The 26025-nt window shown below is 39.7% G+C and overlaps 1 protein-coding gene across 2 annotated transcripts in view; it reads right to left on the bottom strand.

Annotated features, from left to right (window-relative positions):
- Nucleotides 1–26025, bottom strand: part of LOC147378887 (collagen alpha-6(VI) chain-like) — a 172280-nt gene that overhangs the window by 46105 nt on the left and 100150 nt on the right. For both annotated transcript variants that reach the window (XM_086416185.1, XM_086416177.1), the window contains exons 19-24: nt 23734–23799; nt 22456–22509; nt 15712–15747; nt 13572–13634; nt 11892–11954; nt 255–317 (exon numbers count right to left, since the gene is read on the bottom strand). In XM_086416185.1, the coding sequence (XP_086272311.1) occupies nt 255–317; nt 11892–11954; nt 13572–13634; nt 15712–15747; nt 22456–22509; nt 23734–23799 (345 nt within the window). The remainder of the gene's footprint in view (nt 1–254; nt 318–11891; nt 11955–13571; nt 13635–15711; nt 15748–22455; nt 22510–23733; nt 23800–26025) is intronic.

Below are 26025 nucleotides of genomic sequence, written 5' to 3'. Positions count from 1 at the left end.
AAGAGTCCCCCTTCCTTGAGATTGTCAGATTGGGTGTAGCCCCTCATGAGCTGAGGCTGAGCTGGATTCCCTGACCTCAGCTGGGTCCACACCCACGTCCTTAGATGTTGCTGGCTCTCTAAGAATCAAGCCAGGGTACAGGGGCAATGAGATATGTTCTCTTCTGTGTTGAAAGGGCTTTGGCTAATATAACCAGACACATTTCCCTTGAGAAGAAAACCTCAGCTTTCATGGGTGTAAAGAATGTGACCTACTTTATTTCCTTGGCTTCCCAAACGGCCTTGACTCCCTGCCTCTCCTGCTGGTCCTGGAAGCCCCTGAAATAAAAGAAGGATTGCAAATATAGCAGAACATAAAGCAACTTTCCTTGAAACCCTCTGTATCTCTTCTAAGAGGAAAATGAACCACAGATGGAGAAAGAGTTACAGCTTTATTGACTCCTGCTCTGGAAAAAAGTACCATGACTGTCAAATGAAGACTAGTAAATAAAAGAAAATTAATCAAGTAATTCAGACCAGATGTGGCCTAAATGACTGTGTTTCCCGGGGAGTCTTCTCTTCCAAAGAGATTTTGGGTTCTCAGTGTTTTGCTGTTAGAGCAGATGTTGTCAAAATGTCTAACATTTGAAGAAGGCATTCCAGATGACATTTGCCTAGAACTGTATTCTCCCTCGTTCCTCGTTTTGAAAAAGCGTGTTGTTGTTGTTAAGGTAAACTTATCTTTGTTTGTAAATAATATGATTAGTATGATAGAAAACTCAAGAGACTTTACCATAAACAATTAACACTCATAAGACAAGTCCAGGTGGTACAAGATAAACATTCTGACATTTTCTTCTCTTAGATAAATCAGAAGAGTAAACCAAAATAAATTTCCATTTACCAATAAGAGAAAAAAAGCTGCAAAATACTCAGGATAAATTTAACAAGAAAGATAAAAGATCTACATAAAGTTTTAAGATTTTCTTGACAAACAAAATAGCAAAACAAACAAATAAGCATACTATGTGTCAATATGGAGAATCTATTTGATGTGATAGAAGTCTCTTCAGTATTCTAGAAAGCATGCATGCTTTCTTTTTTTTAATTAATTAATTTATTTTAATTGGAGGATAATTACTTTACAATATTGTGGTGGTTTTTGCCACACATCAGCATGAATCACCCACGGGTGCACATGTGCCCCCATCCTGAAACCCTCTCCCACCTCCCTCCCCACCCCATCCCTCAGGGTGGTCCCAGTGCACTGGCTTTGAGTGCCCTGCTTCATGCACTGAATTTTCCCTGGTCATCTGTTTTACATATGGTAATATACATGTTCCAATGCTGTTCTCTCAAATCATCCCACCCTCGCCTTCTCCCACTGAGTCCAAAAGTCTGTTCTTTGCATCTGTGTCTCTTTTGTTGCCTTGCATATAGGATCATCATTCCTGTCTTTCTAAATTCCATGTATAAGCATTAATATACTGTATTGGTTTTTCTCTTTCTGATTTACCTCACTCTGTATAATATGCTCCAGTTTCATCCACCTCATTAGAACAGACTCAAATGTGTTCTTTTTTACAGGTGAGTGATACTCCATTGTGTATATGTACCACAGCTTTCTTATCCATTCGTCTGCTGATGGACATCTAGGTTGCTTCCATATCCTACCTATCATAAACAATGAACATTGGGGTACACGTGTCTCTTTCAATTCTGGTTTCCTCGGTGTGTATGCCCAGCAGTGGGATTGCTGGGTCATATGGAAGTTCTCTTTCCAGTTTTTTAAGGAACCTCCACACTGTTCTCCATAGTGGCTGTACTAGTTTGCATTCCCACCAACAGTGTAAGAGAAATATATAATGGAGAAAAAGAAGATCTCTTTAACAAATGGTGCTGGGAAAACTGGTCAACCATGTGTAAAACAATGAAGCCAGGACACTTTCTAACATCATACACAAAAATAAACTCAAAATGGATTAAAGATTTAAATGTAAGATCAGAAGCTATAAAACTGTAGAGGAAAACATAGGCAGAACACTCTCTGACATAAATCACAGCAAGATTCTTTAGGATCCACCTCCCAGTGTAATGGAAACAAAACCAAAAATAAACAAATGGAATCTAGTTAAACGTAAAAACTTTTGCACAATGAAGGAACTAGGTGAACAACATCTAATTGTTCACAACAAGGTGAAAAGGCAGCCTTCGGACCCGGAGAAAATAACAGCAGATGAAGCAACTGACAAAGAACTACTCTCCAAAATGTACAAGCAGCTCATGCAGCTCAATACCAGAAAAATGAACAACCCAATCGAAAAGTGGGCAAAGAACTGAACAGACATTCTCCAAAGAAGACAGATGGCTAACAAACACAAGACAAGATGCTCAACATCACTTATCATTAAAGAAATGCAAATCAAAACCACAATGAGGTATCACCTCACGCTGCCGGTTAGAATGACTGCCATCAAAAAGTCCTCAAACAATAAAGGCTGGAGAGGGTGTGGAGAGAAGCCCACTTTGTTGGAACAGCTTTAGAGCGAAATATTCGAAGATCCCAACTCAGAGCAGCCCAACTGCCTTCCTATGTTATTGACACTTGGGATTGAATTTTTCCTTGGGGATTTCCAAACATATGGCAACAGAAATCTCTTTTGTTTAAACTGTTTACAGGTACTTGTAAATAATCCAAACACCAGTGAATTGAAGTCATTTTCCCATTTTTTGCCATGGCTACTATAATTTAAAAATAAACAAACCAAATCTGTGTAATAAGCATGATTCTTAGTAAGTTAATTTTGTTCAAGATGAAAAAACTAACATTAACTTTTCATCATTTAAAGAATTAGAGATTTGATAAGATGGACATAAAAAATTTCCTAATAGGAAAGACTGCTGAACAACGAATTGGTTACTAGGGAAGATAATAATAGTTTTCCTACAACCCCAAAACAGGGAGAGTCTCAATTTCTTCACCCTCCGTGGCTCTTATTCCTTTCCCTTCTAACTTACTTCCACCGCTGCATGGAGTTCCCATGACCTGTGTGTTCAATCCAGTTGACTTTATAATGTTTTTATCTTATTGAATTTAATACTGTGTCCTTTGAAGCTTTTCCATTAACTTCTGTAACACCCAGTTACCATGGTTTTCCTGTCTCCTCTCTGGTTCCTTCTCAGTAACCACTGAAGACCCCCTTTCTATTGGCCTCGTAAGTCTCCATGTACCCAAGGCTCCTCTGATCTTAATTTTTTTACTTCATCTGCTATTCCTGAGTGACAGCCCCATAGATTCACATACCACTTCCATAAAATGATCCTAAATATACGATTCTGGTCCAAACCACTCAACTGGCCAGCAGATTCGTCTATTAAGATGCCTATTGGGTATTTCTGGAGAAGGAAATGGCAATCCAGCATTCTTGCCTGGAAAATCCCATGGACGGGGGATCCCTGGTAGGCTGTAGTCCATGGGGTTGCAAAGAGTTGGGAACAACTCAGCAACTAAATAATTGGGTATTTCATAAAAATTGATTACCAGAGATAGTTATATTTACCACCAACCACGCTCAGTCTATTCTTTTCATAAGGAATGTTGCCACCCTGACTTCCCTTGAAACCCAGGTCAGAGACCTAAGAATCATCCTAGACCCCTCCCTCTAGATCATCTTTCAAAGCCATTCAGCCACAAGTCCTACAGATTCTATTTCCTTTCTCTAGCCATCTCTCTTCCATTCCCAAGGCCATCACCTACTTTCAGGCCCTTCTTGAATTCTCACCCCAATTCCCAGCTTCCCTAAATGTAGCCTGGCCTTGCTCTAATCCATTCTCCTTTCTTTCTCCCTTTTGATTTAAAATGTCAGGCTGATGACACTCTCACTTTGTCTGAAATTCTGAATTCTAAGTAAGTTTCACAATAAAGCTGAAGGTCTTTATTGATATGTAAAATTCCTCAAAATGTGGCTATTGCATGCCTGTGCACTGATCAGTCATTCTATGGTCATGCTCGTCAAACCATGTGAAGTTCTCAAATTCTTGTTGTCTTACGGCTCCACACTTAGGCAAGTTGTTACTTTAGCTGTTCCATTTTCTGTCTAGGGAGAGGTACAATCTCCCTTTCCTGAAAAAAATCTTACTTTTAGTATCACTTTTTCAGGAAGATCTGAATCCCCTGGATGAATTGGACCTCATAATTGTCCCACAGATACTTCTACTCTGTATGTAGTTGTTCATTTATTTCTCTCATCCACTAGATTCCAGCCTGTACACTCCTTGAAGGAAGGGACATGTCTTATTGACTTTGTATTTCTGGAACTTAGTATTGTATGTAGAACCAATCGGTCCACCCATCCATGCCTCTATCTATCCATCCACTTATCCAAGAATGGTCCCCAAGAGGGATGAAATAGTGTGCTTAACTTGTTGGTTTTCCATATGAAATTTGCATGTATTTCACATGGACATGAAAGATACTTCTAGAGTAGAGTTTTTATTTTTCCTTGACAATAGGGATATATTAGAAGTCTTATTTAAGAGCTCATTTTTTGTGTGTTTCCCCTAGACATAAAGAGCTCTGTGAGACAAAGCAGGCTTCTCAGAGCTACTCATTTATAGTCCCTACAAGCACACACAAGCACAATGGCAGATTATCCTGTTTGAAAGTCATCCAAAGTAAAAAAGGTTTCTTGGATGGACGGATGGGTGGGTGGGTGGAACTGGACAGATTTGTAATTAGAACATTAGAAAACCTGATTCTATTTCCTAGGCTGGATCACACAAACTGGGCTCTGTGACTGCTTGAGTGGGGCTCAAGCTTCAGTGGATTATCACCCAGATATGTTACCTACTCAAATACTGCTGATCGTAAAAGGGACATGTTTCTAAAGGAAAGAAGGAAAATTCCCTGTGACTCCCAAGATATGGAGTCAAAAAACTGACTTGATCTGAGATGAAGAGCAGCTGTGGAGAATACAGAGGTGCCCAGAGCATCAGGCCTACTGGACATGAGTTGGAGCAAGCTCTGAGAGTTGGTGATGGACAGAGAAGTTTGGCGTGCTGAAGTCCATGGGGTCGCAAAGAGTTGGACACGACTGAGTGAACTAAACTGAACTGAAAAGGAAAGGACATTGGTTAGAGGTCAAGTCTCCATCGGCTTTGCTCTAATGGTGGACTTTTATTGAGCATTTATTTTGTGCAAGGCATTGTACTGAAAGGTATATATTCTTTGCAGCTCCATGGACTGTAGCCCTCCAGGCTCTTCTGTCCATGGAATTCTCTAGGCAAGAATACTGGAGTGGGTAGCCATTCCCTTCTCCAGGATATTTATATAGACTTATTCAACCCTTACAACAACACAATGAGATACATGTTGTTAACACCATTTTGCCAGTTAAAAACAGAGTCTCAAAGCACTTAACCCCAAATCACTCAGTTAATAAGAGGATGAGATGGGAACTGAACTCAATTCTGTCTCTAGAGACTGAACTCCCAGCCACTGTGTCTTCTGTCCTGAGGCCCATGTTTCAGAGAGGATTTCAAAACTGACCATACATGTACCATCTGAGATTGGAGTTTTAAAAATGTGAATCTCTAAACTTGATGCAGGAGGCTGGGACAGATCTAACCTCCAACATGGGCAATCTAACAGATTAGAGAGATCTAACCTCCAACTCTGACACAGAGTCCTTGGCAATCACAACCGCTTAAGTGAGGATAGAAAGGAGATGCTTAGAGCTTAAATGTTGTTTTTTCTTTTTTTAATGTCTTAAGTAGCATCTTATCAGAAAGGGTTGCACTAGGAGTTTGGGATAAATGGCTGGGATGCTGCCAAGAACACCTTGACTTTGGATAGGCTATGACAGGGCAGGGGAAGAAGACATGGGTCCTTTCCACACTGAAAAGAAATCCGTCTCACTATTTTTATGGGGGGAAAATTCTTTCTACACTCACAACCAGCAGATATCAGGCCGGGATGGAATACCTCAAGGAGATAAAATTCTCAGCTTCTGAAAGAGCCAGATATGAGCTAAGTCTGAGAAAATGAAAATCAAGAGACCAGCAAGGGGAGGGTTAATGCAAAAACAAACACCGAGACACCCGAGAAGATGCTGACCTGGACAGTCCTAGTCTAGGAGACAGCCCCCGAGCTCAACTGCTGATCTTTCTTCGTATACCCTACACTCCATGCACACTGAACCATTTATGGCTTCCCCAATTCACCATGATCTCTTTTTGCACAACACAGTTCCTTTCCCATGCCTGGCTCTCCCTTGGTCACCTGGAAAACACCTCCTTATCCTATAAAAGCTAAGCCACTGTCCTCCTCCTTAAACTCCACCCTCTCTCCCACCACTCTATCCCCTGGGTATAATTCTATTTTAACATTCAGCATGTCACATCTCAACGATGTGTTTGCATGAGTTTCCTTTATGAGATTGGGAGCATCTGAGGCTAGGGTCTGTGTTTATCTCAGCCTTTATTTCACTATCGGGCCTGACCCACAGGAAGTATGCGTCAGTACTTGTTCGTCAAGTGAGTGAAAGAAATGGTCGATGAGCCAACCTAGATTACACAGACTGATGAAATTCAATAATTGCAATACAGATTATGTATTGTCTTGGAAGTACTACTATTATGGCCTTCCTTGGATTGGCATTAGCATGCCTTGGGTATAGAATGTACCTGTTAGGTATTGTTGATACAATATGGTAGGAATAAACATTTATATGATGCTTATTGTAATGCAGGCATCATTCTAAATTCCTATATATATTAAACCATTTAACTTTCACAACAATCCAATGTGGTATTATAACTATTATTATTATATGATTATAATAGCTATTATTACTATTCTCATTTTGCATCTGGGAAAGTTGAGGCACAGAGAGGTTAAATAAATTACCCAAGGCCACACAACTAAGAAGGTATGAATCTGGCAATCTAACCCAGGCAGCTCGGCTCCAGACTCTGTGCCCTTGACTATTATGCTAGGCTTTGTAAACGTTACAGTAGAAATTATATTTTGTATTCCAAATTTGCACTGGATAATCTCAACCTTCCTTGATATTTCATATGATGCTAGTGATTATCTCACTAATAAGTCTAAGTATTCAAGGAATAGTGCCAGTTCTAAATGGAATTAGTATTTTGCATCTATATTCCATGTCTTTTCTAGGCATTGGTTACATTAGCAAAGGGCTTAAAAGTAAACCAAACAAGAAGGGAACAAAGGAAGGTAAAAAAGAATATGCCATTCCTTTCAAAGTTCTTCCTTCTTTTTCATTATGCTATGGACTGTATTTCTTTTATCACATATACCTGACTGCATCAGCATGTTTGATTTATGCAGAATGCTTCAACAGTGCATAAATTAATAAGTCTGCAGGACACCATCAACAAAAATCACATCCCTTTTTCTAACTGTACATCCTAGGAAAAACTTCAAAAGGCTGCAGTTAGAAAACACTCCTGTAATTCCATTTGAGACACTGGTCCTTGTGCTGTAAAATATTGTGAAGCCTGTGTCGGTGGATTTATAGAGCCGATAAAGAATAACTTTCTCTTGTTATCGGATTGTTTGTCTCCCATGGTTTTCCTCTGAAAGCAATAATTTTGAGATCTAGTTCATCACATCCTAAGCATAGAAAATTCTATACATTTTAAAATAGTATTTTAACTGTGTTGACAAGGGTGTTCTAAGAAAAGCAAAGAAAGGAACCATGCTTTCCAGGCAGATAAACAGAAGAGCTCAGCTGGAGGGAGGGGGTGCCTTTTGACTAACTGGCAATGCCAAGAGGCTGGATGATTTATGATATGACCAATCCTGCCAAGGCGAGGTTAAGGGGCACCCACCCGTAGCAAATGAAATACCTTATTGAGTAATAGCCACTTGGATAAAATTCTGGATTCTAGAGCAAGGGAATTATCAAGCTCTGGATTTCAACCAATCTACATCTCAATATTTCACATAAACAGATGATATAATTGCTACATATATATATTTCCTTTGGCACTTACTGTTATTTTAAAATCCCAATTTGTGGTACCAGCAAGCTTTTTTAGATTCAAGGATGTGAATGCAAAACAGTTACTTTTCATTAATTTCGTTCTACATGAAATTTTAAGGTTTTCATGCTTTTTGAAGGGGCACATTCTTTAAAATTAGGAACAAATATCATTATGAACAGTAATTAATATGCTTTTAAATATTGTTTATTTAACCATGCAAAGAGGTTCTTAAAAATTTTGAAGATGAACATATCCACTTAAATGTTGGACCACTGCCCAGTTTAAATAATGGACACAAAGTAATGGATTTGCTTTACCCTCATGTTAGCCCTGAGCACAAGTCCCAACTGAGAATCATTCTTTCATTTAATAATTGATTCATTATACAAATATGCGTTGATTCTGTTGGGTGGCAGCACTGTTATCCTGGGCTCTGGGACAAAGTCCTAGCTCTCACAGAGCTTACAGTTTAGAAGGGAAGACAAACAGCTAGTTCAGTTCAGTTCAGTTCAGTCGCTCAGTCGTGTCCAGCTTTTTGCAACTCCATGGACTGCAGCACGCCAGGCTTCCCTGTCCATCACCAACTCCTGAAGCTTGCTCAAACTCATGTCCCTAAAGTTGGTGATGCCAGCCAAACATCTCATCCTCTGTCATCCCCTTCTCCTCCTGGCTTCAGTCTTTCCCAGATTCAGGGTCTTTTCCAATAAGTCAGTTCTTCCCATCAGGTAGCCAAGGTATTGGAGTTTCAGCTTTAGCTTCAGTGCTTCCAATGAATATACAGGGTTGATTTCCTTTAGGATGGACTGGTTGGATCTCCTTGCAGTCCAAGGGACTCTCAAGAGTCTTTTCCAACACCACAGTTCAAAAGCATCAATTCTTCGGTGCTCAGCCTTCTTTATATTCCAACTCTTACATCCATACATATCTACTGGAAAAACCACAGCTTTGACTATATGGACCTTTGTCATCAAACTAATGTCTCTGCTTTATAATATGCTATCTAGGTTGGTCATAGCTTTTCTTCCAAAAAGGAAGCATCTTTTAATTTTGTGGCTGCAGTCATCATCTGCAGTGATTTTGGAGCCCAAGAAAATAAAGTCTGTCACTGTTTCCATTGTTTCCCCATTTATCTACCATGAAGGGATGGGACTAGATGCCATGATCTTAGTTTTCTGAATGCTGAAATTTAAGCTAGCGTTTTCACTCTCCTCTTTCATGTTCATCAAGTCGCTCTTTAGTTCCTTTTCACTTTCTGTCATAAGGGTGGTGTCATCAGCATATTTCAGGTTACTGATATTTCTCCTGGCAATCTTGATTCCAGCTTGTGCTTCATCCAGCCCAGACTTTCACATGATGTACTCTGTATATAAGTTAAATAAGCAGGGTGACAATATACAGCCTTGATGTACTCCTTTCCCAATTTGGAACCAGTCTATTGTTCCATGTCCCGTTCTAACTGTTGCTTCTTGACCTACAGATTTCTTGGGAGGCAGGTAAGGTGGTCTGGTATTCCAATCTCTTGAAGAATTTTCCAGTTTTTTGTGATACACACAGTCAAAGGCATTAGTGTAATCAATGAAGCAGAAGTAGATGTTTTTCTGGTATTCTCTTGCTTTATCTATGATCAAATGGATGCTGGCAATTTGATCTGTGGTTCCACTGCCTTTTCTAAATCCAGCTTGAACATCTGGAAATTCTCAGTTCACGTACTGTTGAAGTCTCACTTGGAGAATTTTGAGCATTACTTTGCTAGTATGTGAGATCAGCCCAATTGTGTGGTAGTTTGAACATTCTTTGACAATGTCTTTCTTTGGGATCGGAATTAAAACCGACCTTTTCCAGTCCTGTGGCCACTGCTGAGTTTTCCAAATTTGCTGGCATATTGAGTGCACATTTTCACAGCATCGTCTTTCAGGATTTGAAATAGCTCAACTGGAATTCCATTACCTCCACTAGCTTTGTTCATAGTGATGCTTTCTAAGGCCCACTTGACTTCACATTCCAGGATGTCTGGCTCTAAGTGAGTGATCATATCATCATGGTTATCTGGGTCATGAAGATCTTTTTTGTATATTTCTCTTGTGTATTATTGCCACCTCTTCTTAATATCTTTTGCTTCTGTTAGGTCCGTTCTGTTTCTGTCTTTTATTGTGCCCATCTTTGCATGAAATGTTCCCTTGGTATCTTTAATTTTCTTGAAGCCATCTCTAGTCTTTCACATTCTGTTGTTTTCCTCTATTTCTCTGCATTGATCACTAAGGAAGGCTTTCTTATCTCTCCTTGCTATGCTTTGGAACTCTGCATTCAGATAAATATATCTTTCCTTTTCTCCTTTGCCCTTTGCTTGTCTTCTTTTCTCAGCTATTTGTAAGGCCTCCTCAGACAACCATTTTGAGTTTTTGCATTTCTTCTTCTTGGGGATGGTTTTGATCACTGCCTCCTAAACAATGTTACGAACTTCCTTCTATAGTTCTTCAGGCACACTGTCTATCAGATCTAATCCCTTGAATCTACTCATCACTTCCACTGTATAATCGTAAGGGATTTGACTTAGGTCATACTGAATGGCCTAGTGATTTTCCCTACTTACTTCAATTTAAGTCTGAATTTGCAATAAGGAGTTCATGATCTGAGCCACAGTCAGCTCCTGGTCTTATTTTTGCTGACTGTATAGAGCTTCTCCATCTTTGGCTGGAAAGAAAATAATTCGTCTGATTTTGGTATTTACCATTTAGTGATGTTGATGTGTAGAGTCTTCTCTTGTGTTGTTGGAAGAGGGTGTTTGCTATGACCAGTGCATTTTCTTGGCAAAACCCTGTTAGCCTTTGCTCTGTTTCATTCTGTACTCCAAGGCCAAGCTTGCCTGTTACTCCAGGTATCTCTTGACTTCCTACTTTTGCATTCCAGACCCCTATGATGAAAAGAACATCTTTTGGGGGGTTAGTTCTGGAAGGTCTTGCAGGTCTTCACAGAACCATTCAGCTTCAGCTTCTTGGGCACTGGTGGTTGGGGCATAGACTTGGATTACTGTGATGTTGAATGTTTCGCTTTGGAAAGGAACAGAGATCATTCTGTCATTTTTGAGATTGCATCCAAGTACTGCATTTTGGACTCCATTGTTGACCATGATGGCTACTCCATTTCTTCTAAGGGATTCTTGCCCACAGTAGTAGATATAATGGTCATATGGATTAAACTTGCCCATTTCATAAATAGCTAAGCTAAGAAAATAAATATAGTCTGTGACAGCAGGGAGGAGACTTACTGCTCAAAGTGTGGTCCAGGGACCAGCGGCATTGGCGTCACCTAGGAGCTTGCTGGAGATGGAGCACCTCAAGCCCCGTCTCACACCTGCTCAACCAGAATCTGCGGTTTAAGGTCTTTATGTTTGTTCAGTATCTTGAAGGTGAAGAAGTGTTGATGTTGGACAGTCACTTGCAATCCTGGGTGTGTATGTTAGAACCACCTGAGGAGAATGTGGATTTAAGTGGTCTGGAGAGGGTTCCAGGTGGTACGGTGTTTCACAGTCCTCCCAGGAGATTCTTATGTGTGGTTAGCTGAGGACCACTGAAGTAGTTTGTATTCTGGGTGCAAGGGTGAGCCCCTGAGGACTGGGATTAGTGAGTCATGTGACCTGATTTACATAAGGAAGAAATTCTTAACGTCACAGTAACGGCTGAGCTGTTATCTTCGCCTCTGTGTCTGACATAATGACACCCACTCTGCAAGGTAGTGACCAGAACATGATGCGGCCACCATATTGAGCTCCAAGGTCAAACCTCATACACTTTGCTGGTTCACATGCAGTAGATAACTCCATCTGAGGAGAGGCAACCACAAGGACATCCACATGCAAACCAAGATTAGAGCCAGATGCAGACACTGTCTCTCGTTACATACCTGGGGACCTTTACTTCCCAGATTTCCTTTTTCTCCTTTCACACCAGCTTCTCCTCTTGGACCCTACATATAGAGAATTAACATTACTTTCTCCCAAAAAGAGAACATTAGAATATTCACTTGAATATTAAAAATGGAAATGCTAAGTCAGTAACATGGACAGCAATTGAAAAGAAAACTCCATTCATGCTTTTGGTTCTGTCTTGATCAGTCAAGTTCTCCTTCTCTCCAAGGCATAAGGGTCCAATCTAGTGCCTAAATGGCTTGGCATTTTCCATCAAAGTGAAGAAACACTGAACAGCTAAAATTTCCACTATTGCTTTATAATTATTCTAAAGGATCTTTGTACTAAAATTTATGTATCTGTTACTTTAAAAGTAATTTTTACTTATGTAAATCTGAAACTGGAATAATTAAGTGGATTTTCTATTTAATAACTACACTAAAGATTGGTCATAAATAAGACATAGCACATTGTAAGATAAGATTTAGATAATTGTACATCTGGAGTATTATGCTTTCTATTAATTTTGGATTCCATATGTTATGCAGAGAAACCTTCATACTGTGTTTGGCTTTTGTATCTCATTTTAAATTATGTCATAAAAAAGTAACAGCCTATAAAATGGATGAGGAGATGTAGTATTACTTGTTTAGCATGAAATAAAGCCAGCCAACCTATTGAAATGATTCCCTACAATTCCAGTGGCAAATATTCTCACTTGAAGGTAAGAAAAATGAACAATCCTCAGCTGCCAAGTAAGAGAAACAAAAGCAATCAAGCTAGAAAGCAATAAGAGGTCCAAGGAGTAGACTGTTTACTGCTCTGAAATGTGGATTAACTTTTTCCTCTGATGTTTAAGGATATTTTGCCCAACTTCCATGCAGCAAGCTGACAACATATAGAAGTTACTCCCCGCCCCCCCCCCCCGCTTTTTTTTTTTTTAGCTACATAGATTACAACCTTGAAAAGCTGCAGGATCATTGCTGTCCTACATTTGCCAAAGATCAAATTTACTTCTCAAGATTTCAAAAGTAAAAATTCAGAGAGAAAAAAAATATTTTAACGTTCTTATTCTTGACCTTTGTTCAGCATTTCTGAGGACTTCCCTTCCCTTCTCATGATTGCTTTAGGCTACATTTTGCTCTTTCTGGCATGTTTCCTTACCCCTCATGTAAGCAGTGTTAAGAGCCAACCATGGCTTGTTCTTTGCAAAGGAAAAACTGCTTGAGGCAGCTCCCTAGAGAAGTGAGCTAGAAAAGATGACTATACATCACCCCCACTGAAGACCTCTTTGCTAGGGTAGAGCCAATTTTTCTCCATTACAGGCAGCCAGATACATAGCTAAATTGACCAAAATTCCCAGTTTTGAGGCCCAGCATTGTATTTGGCTCAAGGTCTCCCTAGGATTCACTAGTCAGCCTGGATCATTATACAGAGACTGCTGCCCAGAGTTCATTTCCTGTTCACCTCCTGACCGGGAACAGCTCTTTATAAATATTGTAAGTTCAGATATATCACCAACATGTACAAGCGCTGTACAAGTCAAGACTGTGTTGCTTCCTGATTTCATTACTCTGAATCACTTGAAACATCTGTACTTTTGCAAGGAGGTTGTATTCTATTAAGGTTCAGATTCTTCTTTCTGTTCTCATAGCCTGATTAGTCTTGTTACATACCTGAGGGCCCTTAAGTCCCAGTGACCCTGCAAGTCCATCTGGACCTGGGATGCCTGGTTTCCCCTATGGGGAGGGAGAATCAAACGGTTAACATTGTTTTCTAAGAAACTTTGTCTTCTTTATGTGCAAGTTTCTAAATATTTTTTTAATTCATAATGGCGATGCAGGATCTTTGAAAAATAAATGTAAATACAAGAAGGGAAACAAAACTCTTCTATAATCTCATCAAGGGGAGATAACCACAGCTTAATATGTTGGTGTATTTACTTTCATTCTTCATACACCTCATGTGTGTGTGCATACATGCACACACAAATATACAAACACTCCCTTCTTTGCCTGTAACACTGGTTATATACTGTACCAAACTTGGGTGTTGAACTAAAAAATCTCACAACTTACTTCATTCACATTTTCTTAAAAGATCTCCATGCATCTATCTTACATTATATTTATATTCAAATACTACATTATACTTATACTCAAATACTTAAATATCTAGGGATCAAAAGTTGAGCATTCCCTTCACATTGCCTTTGAACTGTGTCACAGATAAGAATTTCAAATAAGATTAAAACGTTTAATTTAGACAATTGGATAGCCTACATTTATGTCTCAGTTACACAGATGAGATTAACTGTCCCTCACTGATGCCTTTTCCTATAAATAATAAAGAGGAAATTTCTCAACACTTTCTCCCTCCAAGCTCATCTCATTCACTTCATGCTATTTTTTTTGTTTGTTTTTGGATTTGCTATCCATTGTGTTGCTATCTAACTTTGAAAAGTGTGTGTGTGTAGCATCTGTGGATAGTAAACTCTTAGTCTTTGTCTACCTGGAAATGTCTTATAATCACTCATAGTACAGCTAGTATAAAATTGTAGGTTATTTTTCTTCTGCACTTGCAAAACATTACTTTGTTGTTTTGGCAAATATTATTGTTGAGCAGCGGAGAAGGCAATGGCACCCCACTCCAGCCAGTACTCTTGCCTGGAAAATCCCATGGATGGAGGGGCCTGGTAGGCTGCAGTCCATGGGACTGTGAAGAGTCGGACATGACTGAGTGACTTCACTTTCACTTTTCACTTTCATGCATTGGAGAAGGAAATGGCAACCCACTCCAGTGTTCTTGCCTGGAGAATCCCAGGGATGGGGGAGCCTGATGGGCTGCCATCTATGGGGTCGCACAGAGTCAGACACGACTGAAGCGACTTAGCAGCAGCAGCAGCAGCAGCATTGTTGAGCAGAAGCCTGCTGCAATTCTAATTGGTTATTCCTTTCATGGGTAAAAATGCTTTTTCTCTCTGGTAGTGTTTGCGATGTTTCCTTAACATTCAGGAGTTTTACCATGATGTGATTGTGAATGGATTTAATATTTATCCTTATTATATTTTCAATCCGAGGATGTGTGTTTCTTCAATTTTGTAAAATTCTAAATCATTCTAATTCTAATTCTAAATTCTAATTCTAAATCTAATTCTAATTCTCTTTTATAAATATTGTAAGTTCATGTATAATATGTCACCAACATGTACAAAGGGACATGATATGACAGCTGGCATGGTCAACTTTTGAATAAAACATTCAGATTACCCAATTTGTATTAAAGTTTTATTGTACTCTCTTGGTTAAAAAGGGGTTTATGTAAATTATGAATAAGGTTTAAGAGTTAACTGAACAAAAATTTGAAAGAAAGGGGTGTGTGTGTGTATGTGTGTGTAGCGTCTGTGGACAGTAAATTGTTGGTCTTTATCTGGAAATGTCTTATAATCACTCATAGTACAGCTAGGTATAAAATTGTAGGTTATTTTTCTGAAAACAACTTGAATTACTAGAGTTTGCATTTGAAATCCAAACAAAGTTAAACTTAATACTAATTGGGCCAAGTATTATTTCTTATCTTTAATATTTATAGTTTTTTTTTAATCAAAGTGCCCATATTTAATTGTCTCTAAAGATCTGAGTTCTTTAAGTTATAGCCTAAAAGTTTTCCCAAATTTGATTCCACAACCAATATTAACCAAAAGCAAAATAAATCTAGACTTTCTAAAGGCTTTATTCAGGCTCCTTGACTGGACACACATTGTTTATCATTGGCAGTTTAGAAAATTTTAAAAATAAAAAATAAAGATCTTTGTACCTGTGGGCCTGTATGTCCCCTCTGGCCATGAGCTGCCTACAATAGGGAAAAAAGTAGATATCATTAACTCTGAAAAATTCTTTCTAAAGTTTAACTTAAATTAATAACAGACCCCTTGGGGCATCGACATTAAAACAAAAAGTTACCACATACTGCTTTAAATTACTGACTGCACCGTGAAAGCAAAATATTGCCAACTCTGAATTTCTATCCTAGGGCAACAGATGAATAAAACCATAGACAATGTAAATCTATACATACTTGTTGGAACAGATTGTCATCAGTAATTCATCCTCTACTAAATTACTACTAGAACTTAGCATAAGCACCAAAATTGGCTGATTCGAATTGTATTTCTTTTCATTTTTCCAAAGTGTTACAAAGTAAGCCAGAAATTAAGTATAGAAATGGCCAAAAGGCAGGAACCCAGAGGAAACACTAGGAGGATTCATCAACATTATTATAGATTGACTTCAGAAGCTATTGATAGCAAAACTAATTTTATCCCTCTTCCCCTTCAAGAAGTCAGATATGCTTACCTGTCAAAAATGAAAAATCAACTTAAGCACTCAAGATTACTCAGTTTAGTATGTTAACAAAATACTTGATCGAAAAATAAATGGCTAGACTAAATGGATTTTTCCTGCTACTCTCATGTATAAAGTGAAAATCTCAGTATTTCTAGATCAATATTTCATAAATATGGGAATCAAGAGACAAAGACATTTTATTGTCTAACTCAGATTAGAGCATGACTGATATCCAGGATTTGTAAAATTCAATACATATCAGACATTTTTGTGATGGAAATTTATTTGAGATAGTCAAGTCAAATTTATATGTGAGGCTGGTCTTGAAAATTTTAAATTCTTCTAATTATATTTCAGTGAAAATCTCTTGTTATTTAGGAAAGAGACTATGTGTCTGGGATATGATTAGAGGCCTATTTCTTTAACACCAAATGATGAATGTCAAAACGTCCATATCAAAGGGATGAAGAGCAGTTTTCTCTACTCTTTCACATAAGGATTTATCTTTTCTGGTTCAATTCACAGCAGTTTCATTCAGAAAAATATCTATCCAACAGCTACTATCCACAAAGTATGTAGCATGGGAACCATAGGATCATAAAGGTGACATACAGTTCTTGACCTCAGAAGGTCCTCACCACTTGGGTTAGTGGGGAGGAGATAAATACTGTAAATATTTACAAGACAGAATATATCAGATGCCGTAAGAAAGGGGAAGACAGAAATATGGGTTTCTCCCAATTGAAAAATGACTTAATAGACATTTCTCCAAAGAAGAAAAATAGATGGCCAACAGGCACATGAAAAGATGCTCAACATCGCTAATTACTACATAAATGCAAATCAAAATTACAATGAAGCACACTTCACATTGTTGGATCATAGAAAAAGCAAGGGAGTTCCAGAAAAACATCTACTTTTGCTTCACTGACTGCTCTAAAGCTTTTGACTGTGTGGATTGCAACAAACAGTAGAAAATTCTTAAAGAGATGGACATACCAGAGCATTTTACCTGCTTCTTGAGAAATCTGTATGTAGGTCAAGAAGCAACACTTAGAACTGGACATGGAACAATGGACTGGTTCCAAATTGGGGAAGGAGTATGTCAAGGCTGTATACTGTCACCCTGCTTATTTAACTTACATGCAGAGTATATCATGTGAAATGCTGGGCTGGATAAAGCACAAGCTGGAATTAAGAATGCTGGGAGAAATATCAATAACCTGAGATACACAGATTACACCACCCTTATGACAGAAAGTGAAGAGGAACTAAAGAGTGTCTTGATGAAGGTGAAAAAGGAGAGTGGAAAAAGCTGGCTTAAAACTCAACATTCAAAAAGCTAAGATCATGGCATCCGGTCACATCACTTCATAGCAAATAGATGAGCAAACAATGGAAACAATGACAGACTTTATTTTGGGGCTCCAAAATCACTGCAGATGGTGACTGCAGCCATGAAATTAAAAGATGATTGCTCCTTGGAAGAAAAGTTATGACCACAAGACAGTGTATTAAAAACCAGAGACATTACTTTGTTGACAAAGGTCCATATAGTCAAAGCTATGGTTTTTCCAGTAGTCATGTACGGATGTGAGAACTGGACCACAAAGAAGGCTGAATGCCAAAGAATTGATGCTTCTGAACTATGGTGTTGAGAAGACTCTTCAGAGTCCCTTGGACTGCAAGGAGATCAAACCAGTTGACCTTGAAGGAAATCAATCCTGAATATTCAGGACTGATGCTGAAGCTTTGGCCATCTGATGCAAAGAACTGACTCATTGGAAAAGACCCTGATGCTGGGAAGACTGAAGGCGGGAGGAGAAGGGGATGACAGAGGATGAGATGGTTGGATGGCATTACTGACTCAATGGACATGAGTTTGAGTAGTCTCTGGGAGATGGTGAAGGACAGGGAAGTCTGGTGTGCTGCAGTCCATGTGGCTGCAGAGTCAGACACGACTGAGTGACTGAACAACAACCACTTCACACCAGGCAGAATGGCCATCAGAGAGACTATGGAGAATAGGAAACCCTCTGACCCTGTTAGTGGGAATGTAAATTGATGCAGCTACTATGCAGAACAATGCGGAGGTTCCTCAAGAAACTAAAAATCGAGTTGCCAGATGATCCAGCAATCCCATTCCTGGGCGTATATTTAGACAAAACTATAAGTTCAAAGGCACATGTACCCCAATGTTCACTGTAGCACTATTGATAATAGCCAAGACATGGAAGTGACCTGAATGTCTATTGACAGATGAACAGAAGCAGACGTGGTCCATATATACAGTGGAATATTAGCCGTAAAAAAGAAGGAAATAATGCCATTTGCAGCACGATGGATGGACTAGAGATTATCATACTAAGTGAGGTAAGTCAGAAAAAGAAAGGCAAATTCCATATGATATCATTTATGTGTGGAATCTAAAAGTGGAGACAAATGAATATACCTATGGAAGAGAAACAGACTCATAGACATAGAGAACAGACTCGTGATTGCCAAGGGGGAGGGCATGTGGGAGAGCGATGGACTGGGAGTTTGGGATTAGCAGATGCAAACTACTGTATATAGAATGGGTAGAAAACAAGATCCTATTTTATAGCACAGGGAACTATATTCAATATCCTGTAATAAAACATATGGAAAGGAATACGAAAAGGAATATATATATATATATATATACATGTATACATATAACTGAATCACTTTGCTGTACAGTAGAAATTAATACAACAATCAACTGTATTTCCACAAAATAAAGTAAAACCTCTAAAAATAAAATAGTTGGCCAATATCTGTCATCATGTGTGGCTTGAAGTTGTGGTCATTTTTTGTTAATTCATCTTAAATTTCTTTTATTGTTTTTGGTGAGTTGCATAGAAGTGGAGTAGTATTAAAAAAAAATCCCTTGACTTTACCATCTTTAGGTGGAATTCTGTTTTTACTCCTAAATGACACTGCTGAATCTATAACTCAAGAAGGGGCCATATTTCTCAGGAGTTGTATAGTTTAGCTAATACATGGTGATATTGCCTTATCCTCCAGAGAGATTATAGCCTCTATAAAGTAAGAAAAGTTCATCTCCCACGCCAGGATTTTTTGGATGATATTCTTTAAGTTCAAAATACTTTCCTGGGGTATGTAAACTGGCTACACCCTTTTAGAAAGTCAAATAAATAGCAAATGTACTTTTAAAAATCTTTAGATGCATTAGAAAGGGCTTTCCCACCAATTAAATTCTGCAGGTTTTAAACATAATCCCTGTTCTTATTTTTCTCTGTCTTACAAAGAATAAAAGTATGTTCCAACATATAAAAATATTTTCCTGTTGGAGTATAATAGCTGGTTTTATGAGCTTCTGCTCAGAAAATACAATGCATAATAATGCAATATGTTAAAACAGTTTTTATTTGTCCTCAAATTTAAAATGTTAAAATTGTATTAGTTTCAGATGTACAACATAATGATTCCATATATGTATATACTGCAAGAAGACCATCATTCAGCTAATAAATCTAGTTAACATCTATCCCTACATGTAGTGGGCAGGGAGGGATGAAGGAAGTCGGAAAAGGCTGGATAACTAAATAAAGAATGGAAAGAAAGCGTTGCACCATAAGAAGAGACCTTGGGTTCTAGTTCAGAACCCAATGCAGGCATTTAAGTATATTTTATTGAAGTTATATTTTCTTAATGGATAAAGATTTTATTTTATAATGTCAATTCTTTTCCAAGAAGTCAAGCACAGAAACTCTTATACTTATTGAAAAAAAATAACGAGAAAGATCCCAAAAGGTTTCATAAGCAAGTGACCTAATATTGCCCTCAGATATGTTTTTATAGGCATGTATTAGAAGATCCCCTGGAGAAGGAAATGGCAACCCTCTCCAGTATTCTTGCCTGGAGAATCCCATGGAGGGAGGAGCCTGGTTGGCTACAGTCCATGGGGTCGCAAAGAGTTGGACACGACTGAGCGACATCACTTTCACTTTCACTTATTATATATAATCTCTTTAGCAGTACAGAGTGTCCTCAAAAAACTTAAATATAGAAATACCGTATCTTCCAGAAATTCCGCTTCTGGGTATTTATCCAAAGGAAACAAAAGCACGAACTCAGAAAGATATACCCACCACGTGTGTGTGTGTATATGTGTGTATGCACACAGTGGAATACTATTCAGTCATGAAAAGAAGGAAATCTGGCCGCTTGTGACAACGTGGATGGACCTTGAAGGCACTTGTGTTACTCGCTCAGTCGTGACTGGCTCTTTGCGACCCCATGGACTGTAGCCCACCAGGCTCCTGTCTCCATGGGATTCTCCAGGCAAGAATACTGGAGTGGGTCGCCATTCCCTTCTCCAGGGGATCTTCCTGACCTAGGGATCGAACCCAGGTCTCCTGCATTGCAGGAGGATTCTTTACTGTCTGAGCTACAGGGGAGTCCTGAAGGCATTACACTAAGTGAAATAAATCAGAAAAAGACCAATACCCTATGATCTCACTTATATGTGGAATCTTAACAAAACAAATAAACCAACCAGCTAAACTCATAGACACAGAGAACAGAGCTGAGGAGTGGGGGGTAGTGTGACATGGGTAGAGGGAATCAAAAGGCATAAACTTCCAGTTAGAAAATAAGTAAGTCATGGGTTTTAATGTATAGCATGATAGCTCAGTTGGTAAAGAATCTGTCTGCAATGCAGGAGACCCCAGTTCTATTCCTGGGTTGGGAAGATCCCCTGGAGAAGAGATAGGCTACCCACCCCAGTATTCTTGGGCTTCCCTGGTGCCTCAGCTGGTAAAGAATCTGCCTGCAATGTCAGAGACCTGGGTTCAACCTCTGGTTGGGAAGGTGCCCCGGAGAAGGGAAAGGCTACCCACTCCAGTATTCTGGCCTGGAAAATTCCATGGGCTAGTCCATGGGGTCGCAAAGAGTTGGACATGACTGAACGACTTTCACTTCACTTCACTTCACATGGTAACTATCGTCAATAATAGTATGTTGCTGTGTAGTTTCTGCATTGTGTCCGATTCTTTTGCGACCCCATGGACTATAGCCCACCAGGCTCCTCTCTCTATGGGATTTCCCAGGCAAGAATACTACAGTGGGTTGCCATTTCCTTCTCCAGGGGATCTTCTTGACCCAGGAATTGAACCTGTGTCTCCTGCATTGGCAGGCAGATTCTTTATTGCTGAGCCACTAGGGAAGCCCAGTAATACTATATTGTATATTTAAAAGTTGCTAAGAGAGTAGAAGGGCTTTCCTGGTGGCTCAGTGGTAAAGAATCTGCCTGTCAGTGCAGGAGACATGGGTTTAATCCCTGGGTTAGGAAGATCCTCTGGAGAGGGAAATGGTAACCTTCTTCAGTATTCTTTTTTTTTTTTTTTTTCTTCAGTATTTTTGCCTGGGAAATCCCATGGACAGAGGAGTCTGGTGGGCTACAGTCCATGGGATCATAAAAGAATTGGACACAACATAGCAACTACACAACAACAGAGCAGATCTTAAAAAGTTTTCATCACAAGAAAAAAAAAATCATAACTATGTGTGGTGATGGATGTTAACTAGACTTACTAGCTGAATGGTGATCATCTTGTAATATATACATACATGGAATCATCATGTTGTACATCTGAAACTAATATTATCTATCAATTACATCTCAGTAAAATATATATTTATAACATTTAAAAATTTAGCACAAATAAACACTAGTTTAATATATTGCATTCATTATGCATTCTGTTTTCTGAGGAGAAATTCACAGAACCATATATTGTAGTTCATCCAAGAAAATATTTTTATATCTTGGAGCACATTCCTCTTCGAGTCAGAGAAAATGGAAAGGAGACCAGAGCACTCGCATCAGGACTGACTTTTCTAAGCAGTCATAAAACTTGGCAGAGGAATGGAGCCTTGGACTTCAAACCTCCGTGGGCCTAGTGAGCAGGCCAGACTTTGACTACTCTTCGCCTAGTTGGCTACTCTTGTGTTCTCCTTGGGCAGCGCTTTCCTCCGATGTGGTCATTTCCCCTGCAGCCAGCGCCGTCTGGCCTTGGCTTCAGGCCCTTCCTGCCTCCTTTGCCAGCTCTGCCCTGAGTCAGTTTCCTCAGGGTAGTAAGTCCCGGGGAACCGCCCCACATCAGCCATTTCATCACCCCACTTCAGCTCCTCCAGAGCGGGCCACTTGGCCTCTGTGGGTCCTTACTGTCGTCCTTCTGGAGCCGGGAGTTCCAGGGGGCCCTGGCTGGCCTCTTCTTCCCTGTCAAAGGAACAGACACAGGTGTGACAATAACGACCCGGCACTGACAAGTGCGCTCCTCAACACCGGCTTGTCGTGTTCCCGGGAGGGTGGATAGGGACACGCAGGTTAGACTTATCCTCCCTGAGGGATGAGGCCCTAACCCACCGGTCACAAACCACACCTCTCTGTGTGCATGATGTGGCCTCATCTGCTCATCACCACCATCTAACTTGTGTTTGGGCTGTTAGTTAAGAGTATTTCAATCAAACTGTCCCCGCTGCGTTGCCATAGAATCATCCGTGTGATGGGATGGCTGCAACTTGTGTGAATTTCTCTCCTGGAACTTCCTGTTCTGTCTGGCTAGCCTGTGTAACAGCCTAATTAGCACCCTAATCTGAATAAAATCTCCCAATACACATCCTCTCAAGGTAGGAAACGGGGACATAGAGTCTATAACAAGGCATACACTGGCCACTTAATAAAAAATGACAGGTAACATTCTCTGGGAGTTTATGATGTGGAAGGCTCTGTCATTGAGTTCCCACATCCCTTTCCAAAGTAGGCTACTTGTCCAGTGTTGAAGATGAGAAAGCAGAGGCTTGTAGAAAGTAGCTGAGGCCACAGAGCAGCTAAGGAACAGAGCCTGAAATGGAGGCTAGGCCTTTTCCCAAAGGGTTTTCTCACAGGTGGAGTCACCAAAGAACTTCCCCACCATGAATCCAGTGACACACAGTTTCCCGGAAAATTGTTTTCCTAAAGTTCTGAAAAACAAGCTTACATGATCAGATTTAGACGCATGCTATCCCATATGACTAATCTCAAGAGACTTGCCTTGAGAGTGCAGCCTGTAGATATCTACCAGATCTTATTCTCTCTCTGCTTCTTTTTTTTTTTTTTTAAATCAGGTACCAAGTATAATATGATATCTTTTTAGGACATGTGTCCTCTGGATTCTGGGAAGGCCAGGAGTTCTTTTGCCAGTGCTTTCTATCAGCTAGCCCTACATTTTAAATCAGAGGTTAGATCTTTGCATCAGATTCAGAAGAGAGAATGTGTCTTAAGTTCCAGTGTAGCAAATAAGAAGGAATAAAAGAATCTTTTTGCTTCTAAAAAATAGATTCTCTGTATCAGGTATATTCTCTGATTCCAAGTTTTTTATACGCATTTCATATTCTATCATTAACACCCTGAGCCCACCATTGTCACATATTTACAAAGTTACTTCCAAAAGCCCACAGTTACCTGTCTTCCAAGTTCTCCTTTCAAGCCCTTGGGTCCCTCTATGCTATTGTCAAATCCAGGAACTCCCTAAAAAATAGAAAATAATAGGCTTTGAACATTTCTCCTTAAAAATGTAATATGGTTGTAACATACCTGGTCACCCCCCAAAAAAGTGACAAGAGAAGGTTAACCCATTTGAAAGCAGAAGTAGGCTAAATTATAAACGGCTTATAAATGTCTTCCTTTCCTCCCAAGCTCTGCATTAGCAGGAGAGCATGGAGACCTACGGCAAGTACGTGGGGCCCAAGTGAGAGCTCATAATGGGACACACAGCCGAGGAGGCAGGGAGACATGAGTTGTGTTTAGGGCAACTCCTATCCTGGGTCTGGAGGTGTTTCCTTCTTGCTACTACCCTCTTTCTCTTAGCTTCCGGTCTTCATTCTTGTGGGCTTGGCAAGTTTATATTTGAGGGTTGGTAGATTTTACCCCCCACTCCCTTCCCTTGGGGAAGGCAAAGTTTTTTTTTCATCTGTTTGTTTTTATTGAAGTTTAGTTGATTTCCAAGAGTGTGTTAGTTTCAGGTGTACAGCAGAGTGATTCAGTTATATATATATATATTCTTTTTCAGATTTTTTTCTCTTATAGATTATTACAAGATACTGAGTAGAGTTCTCTGTGCTGTACAGCAGGTCCTTGTTGTTTATCTACATTATACACAGCAGTGTGTATATCTGAGTGCTGAAGAATTGATGCTTTCAAACTATACTGCTGGAGAAGACTTTGGAGAGACCATTGGACAGCAAGGAGATCAAACCAGTCAATCCTAAAGGAAATCAATTCTGAATATTCATTGGAAGGACTGATGCTGAAGCTCCAATACTTTGGCCACCTGAGGCAAAGGGTTGACTCATTGGAAAAGACCCTGATGCTGGGAAAGATTGAAGGCAGGAGGAAAAGAGGGCAACAGAGGATGAGATGGTTGGATGGCATCACCGACTCAGTGGATGAGTTTAAGCAACCTCTGGGAGTAGGCAATGGCAACCCACTCCAGTACTCTTGCCTGGAAAATCCCATGGACAGAGGGGCCTGGTAGGCTGCAGTCCATGGGGTCACTAGGAGTCGGACACGACTGAATGACTTCACTTTCACTTTTCACTTTCATGCATTGGAGAAGGAAATGGCAACCCACTCCAGTGTTCTTGCCTGGAGAATCGCAGGGACAGAGAGCCTGGTGGACTGCCGTCTATGGGGTCGCACAGAGTCGGATACGACTGAAGTGACTTAGCAGCAGCAGCAGGGAGATAGTGAAGGACAGGGAAGCCTGGTGTGTGGCTGTCCATGGGGTCACAAAGAGTCAGACATGACTTAGCAAGTGACCTGTACATACTGTGTGTATGTTAATCCCAAACTCCTAATTTATCCCCACTCTGCCTTCGCCTTTGGTAACCATACATTTGTTTTTGATGGCTGTAGGTCAATTGTAAATAAGTTCATTTGTATCATTTTTTTTTAGATTACCCATATAAGTGATATCATATGATATTAATCTTTCTCTCTCCGGCTTACCTCACTTAGTATGATAAACTCTAGGTCCATCCATATTGCTTCAAATGGCATTTTTTTAATGACTGAGTAATATCTAACGCAAAGGTTTGTAATGGGTTCTTCCCCAAGAATGTGAGGACTCCGAATAGCGCTGAGGGCTTTATTTGCCACACACACTCTCTTTCTCCTCCTGGGTCCCTGGACACCTTCTAACACCATTGGCTTATATCCTACTTTTCCGGTTTTCAGAAAGTCTTGGAATCTTGAGTTTTTCTCAATATTTATACAGATGTTCTAGCAGGAGCACTGGGAACAGGCACACATTATGGGATGGTATCCTAGGCAGGCCAGACTGAAAGCTTTCTCCCTTGGGTAGTTCAGACCACAAACAGAGCAGCCATGATGCCCGGACGATCAACTGAACCCGCCAATTCATCAGTAAATGAAGAGGGGAGGGCAACTATCCAGTCCTGCTGACAGCCAGCTGCCTGGCTGCTTGGCTGATAGCAGACTAGATGACCTTCATCAACCAGTAAGTAATTTGAGATCACCAACAGGACCATAGCATCATTCCAGATACTTTGGAACCTTTTTAAACATGCAGTTTCTATACTCACAGGGCTTATAGGCTGACAGAGTGAAGAAAAAAAAAAATGGGCTTAGAATTTATTTTACAACTGTTAGCACTAAAACTTACATGAATAATTATTTCTCTTCCCCACATACCAAAGCCAAAGATTATTTCCTTACATCTTCTGTTTTATTCTT

The sequence above is a fragment of the Bos grunniens genome, chromosome 1 (genome assembly GCF_055505025.1).
Source record: "Bos grunniens cultivar Pamir isolate PY7600 chromosome 1, Bosgru_T2T1.0, whole genome shotgun sequence".
NCBI lineage: Eukaryota > Metazoa > Chordata > Mammalia > Artiodactyla > Bovidae > Bos > Bos grunniens.
Note: the sequence above shows the minus strand (reverse complement) of the source record. Positions and strands in the feature narration are given on the sequence as shown.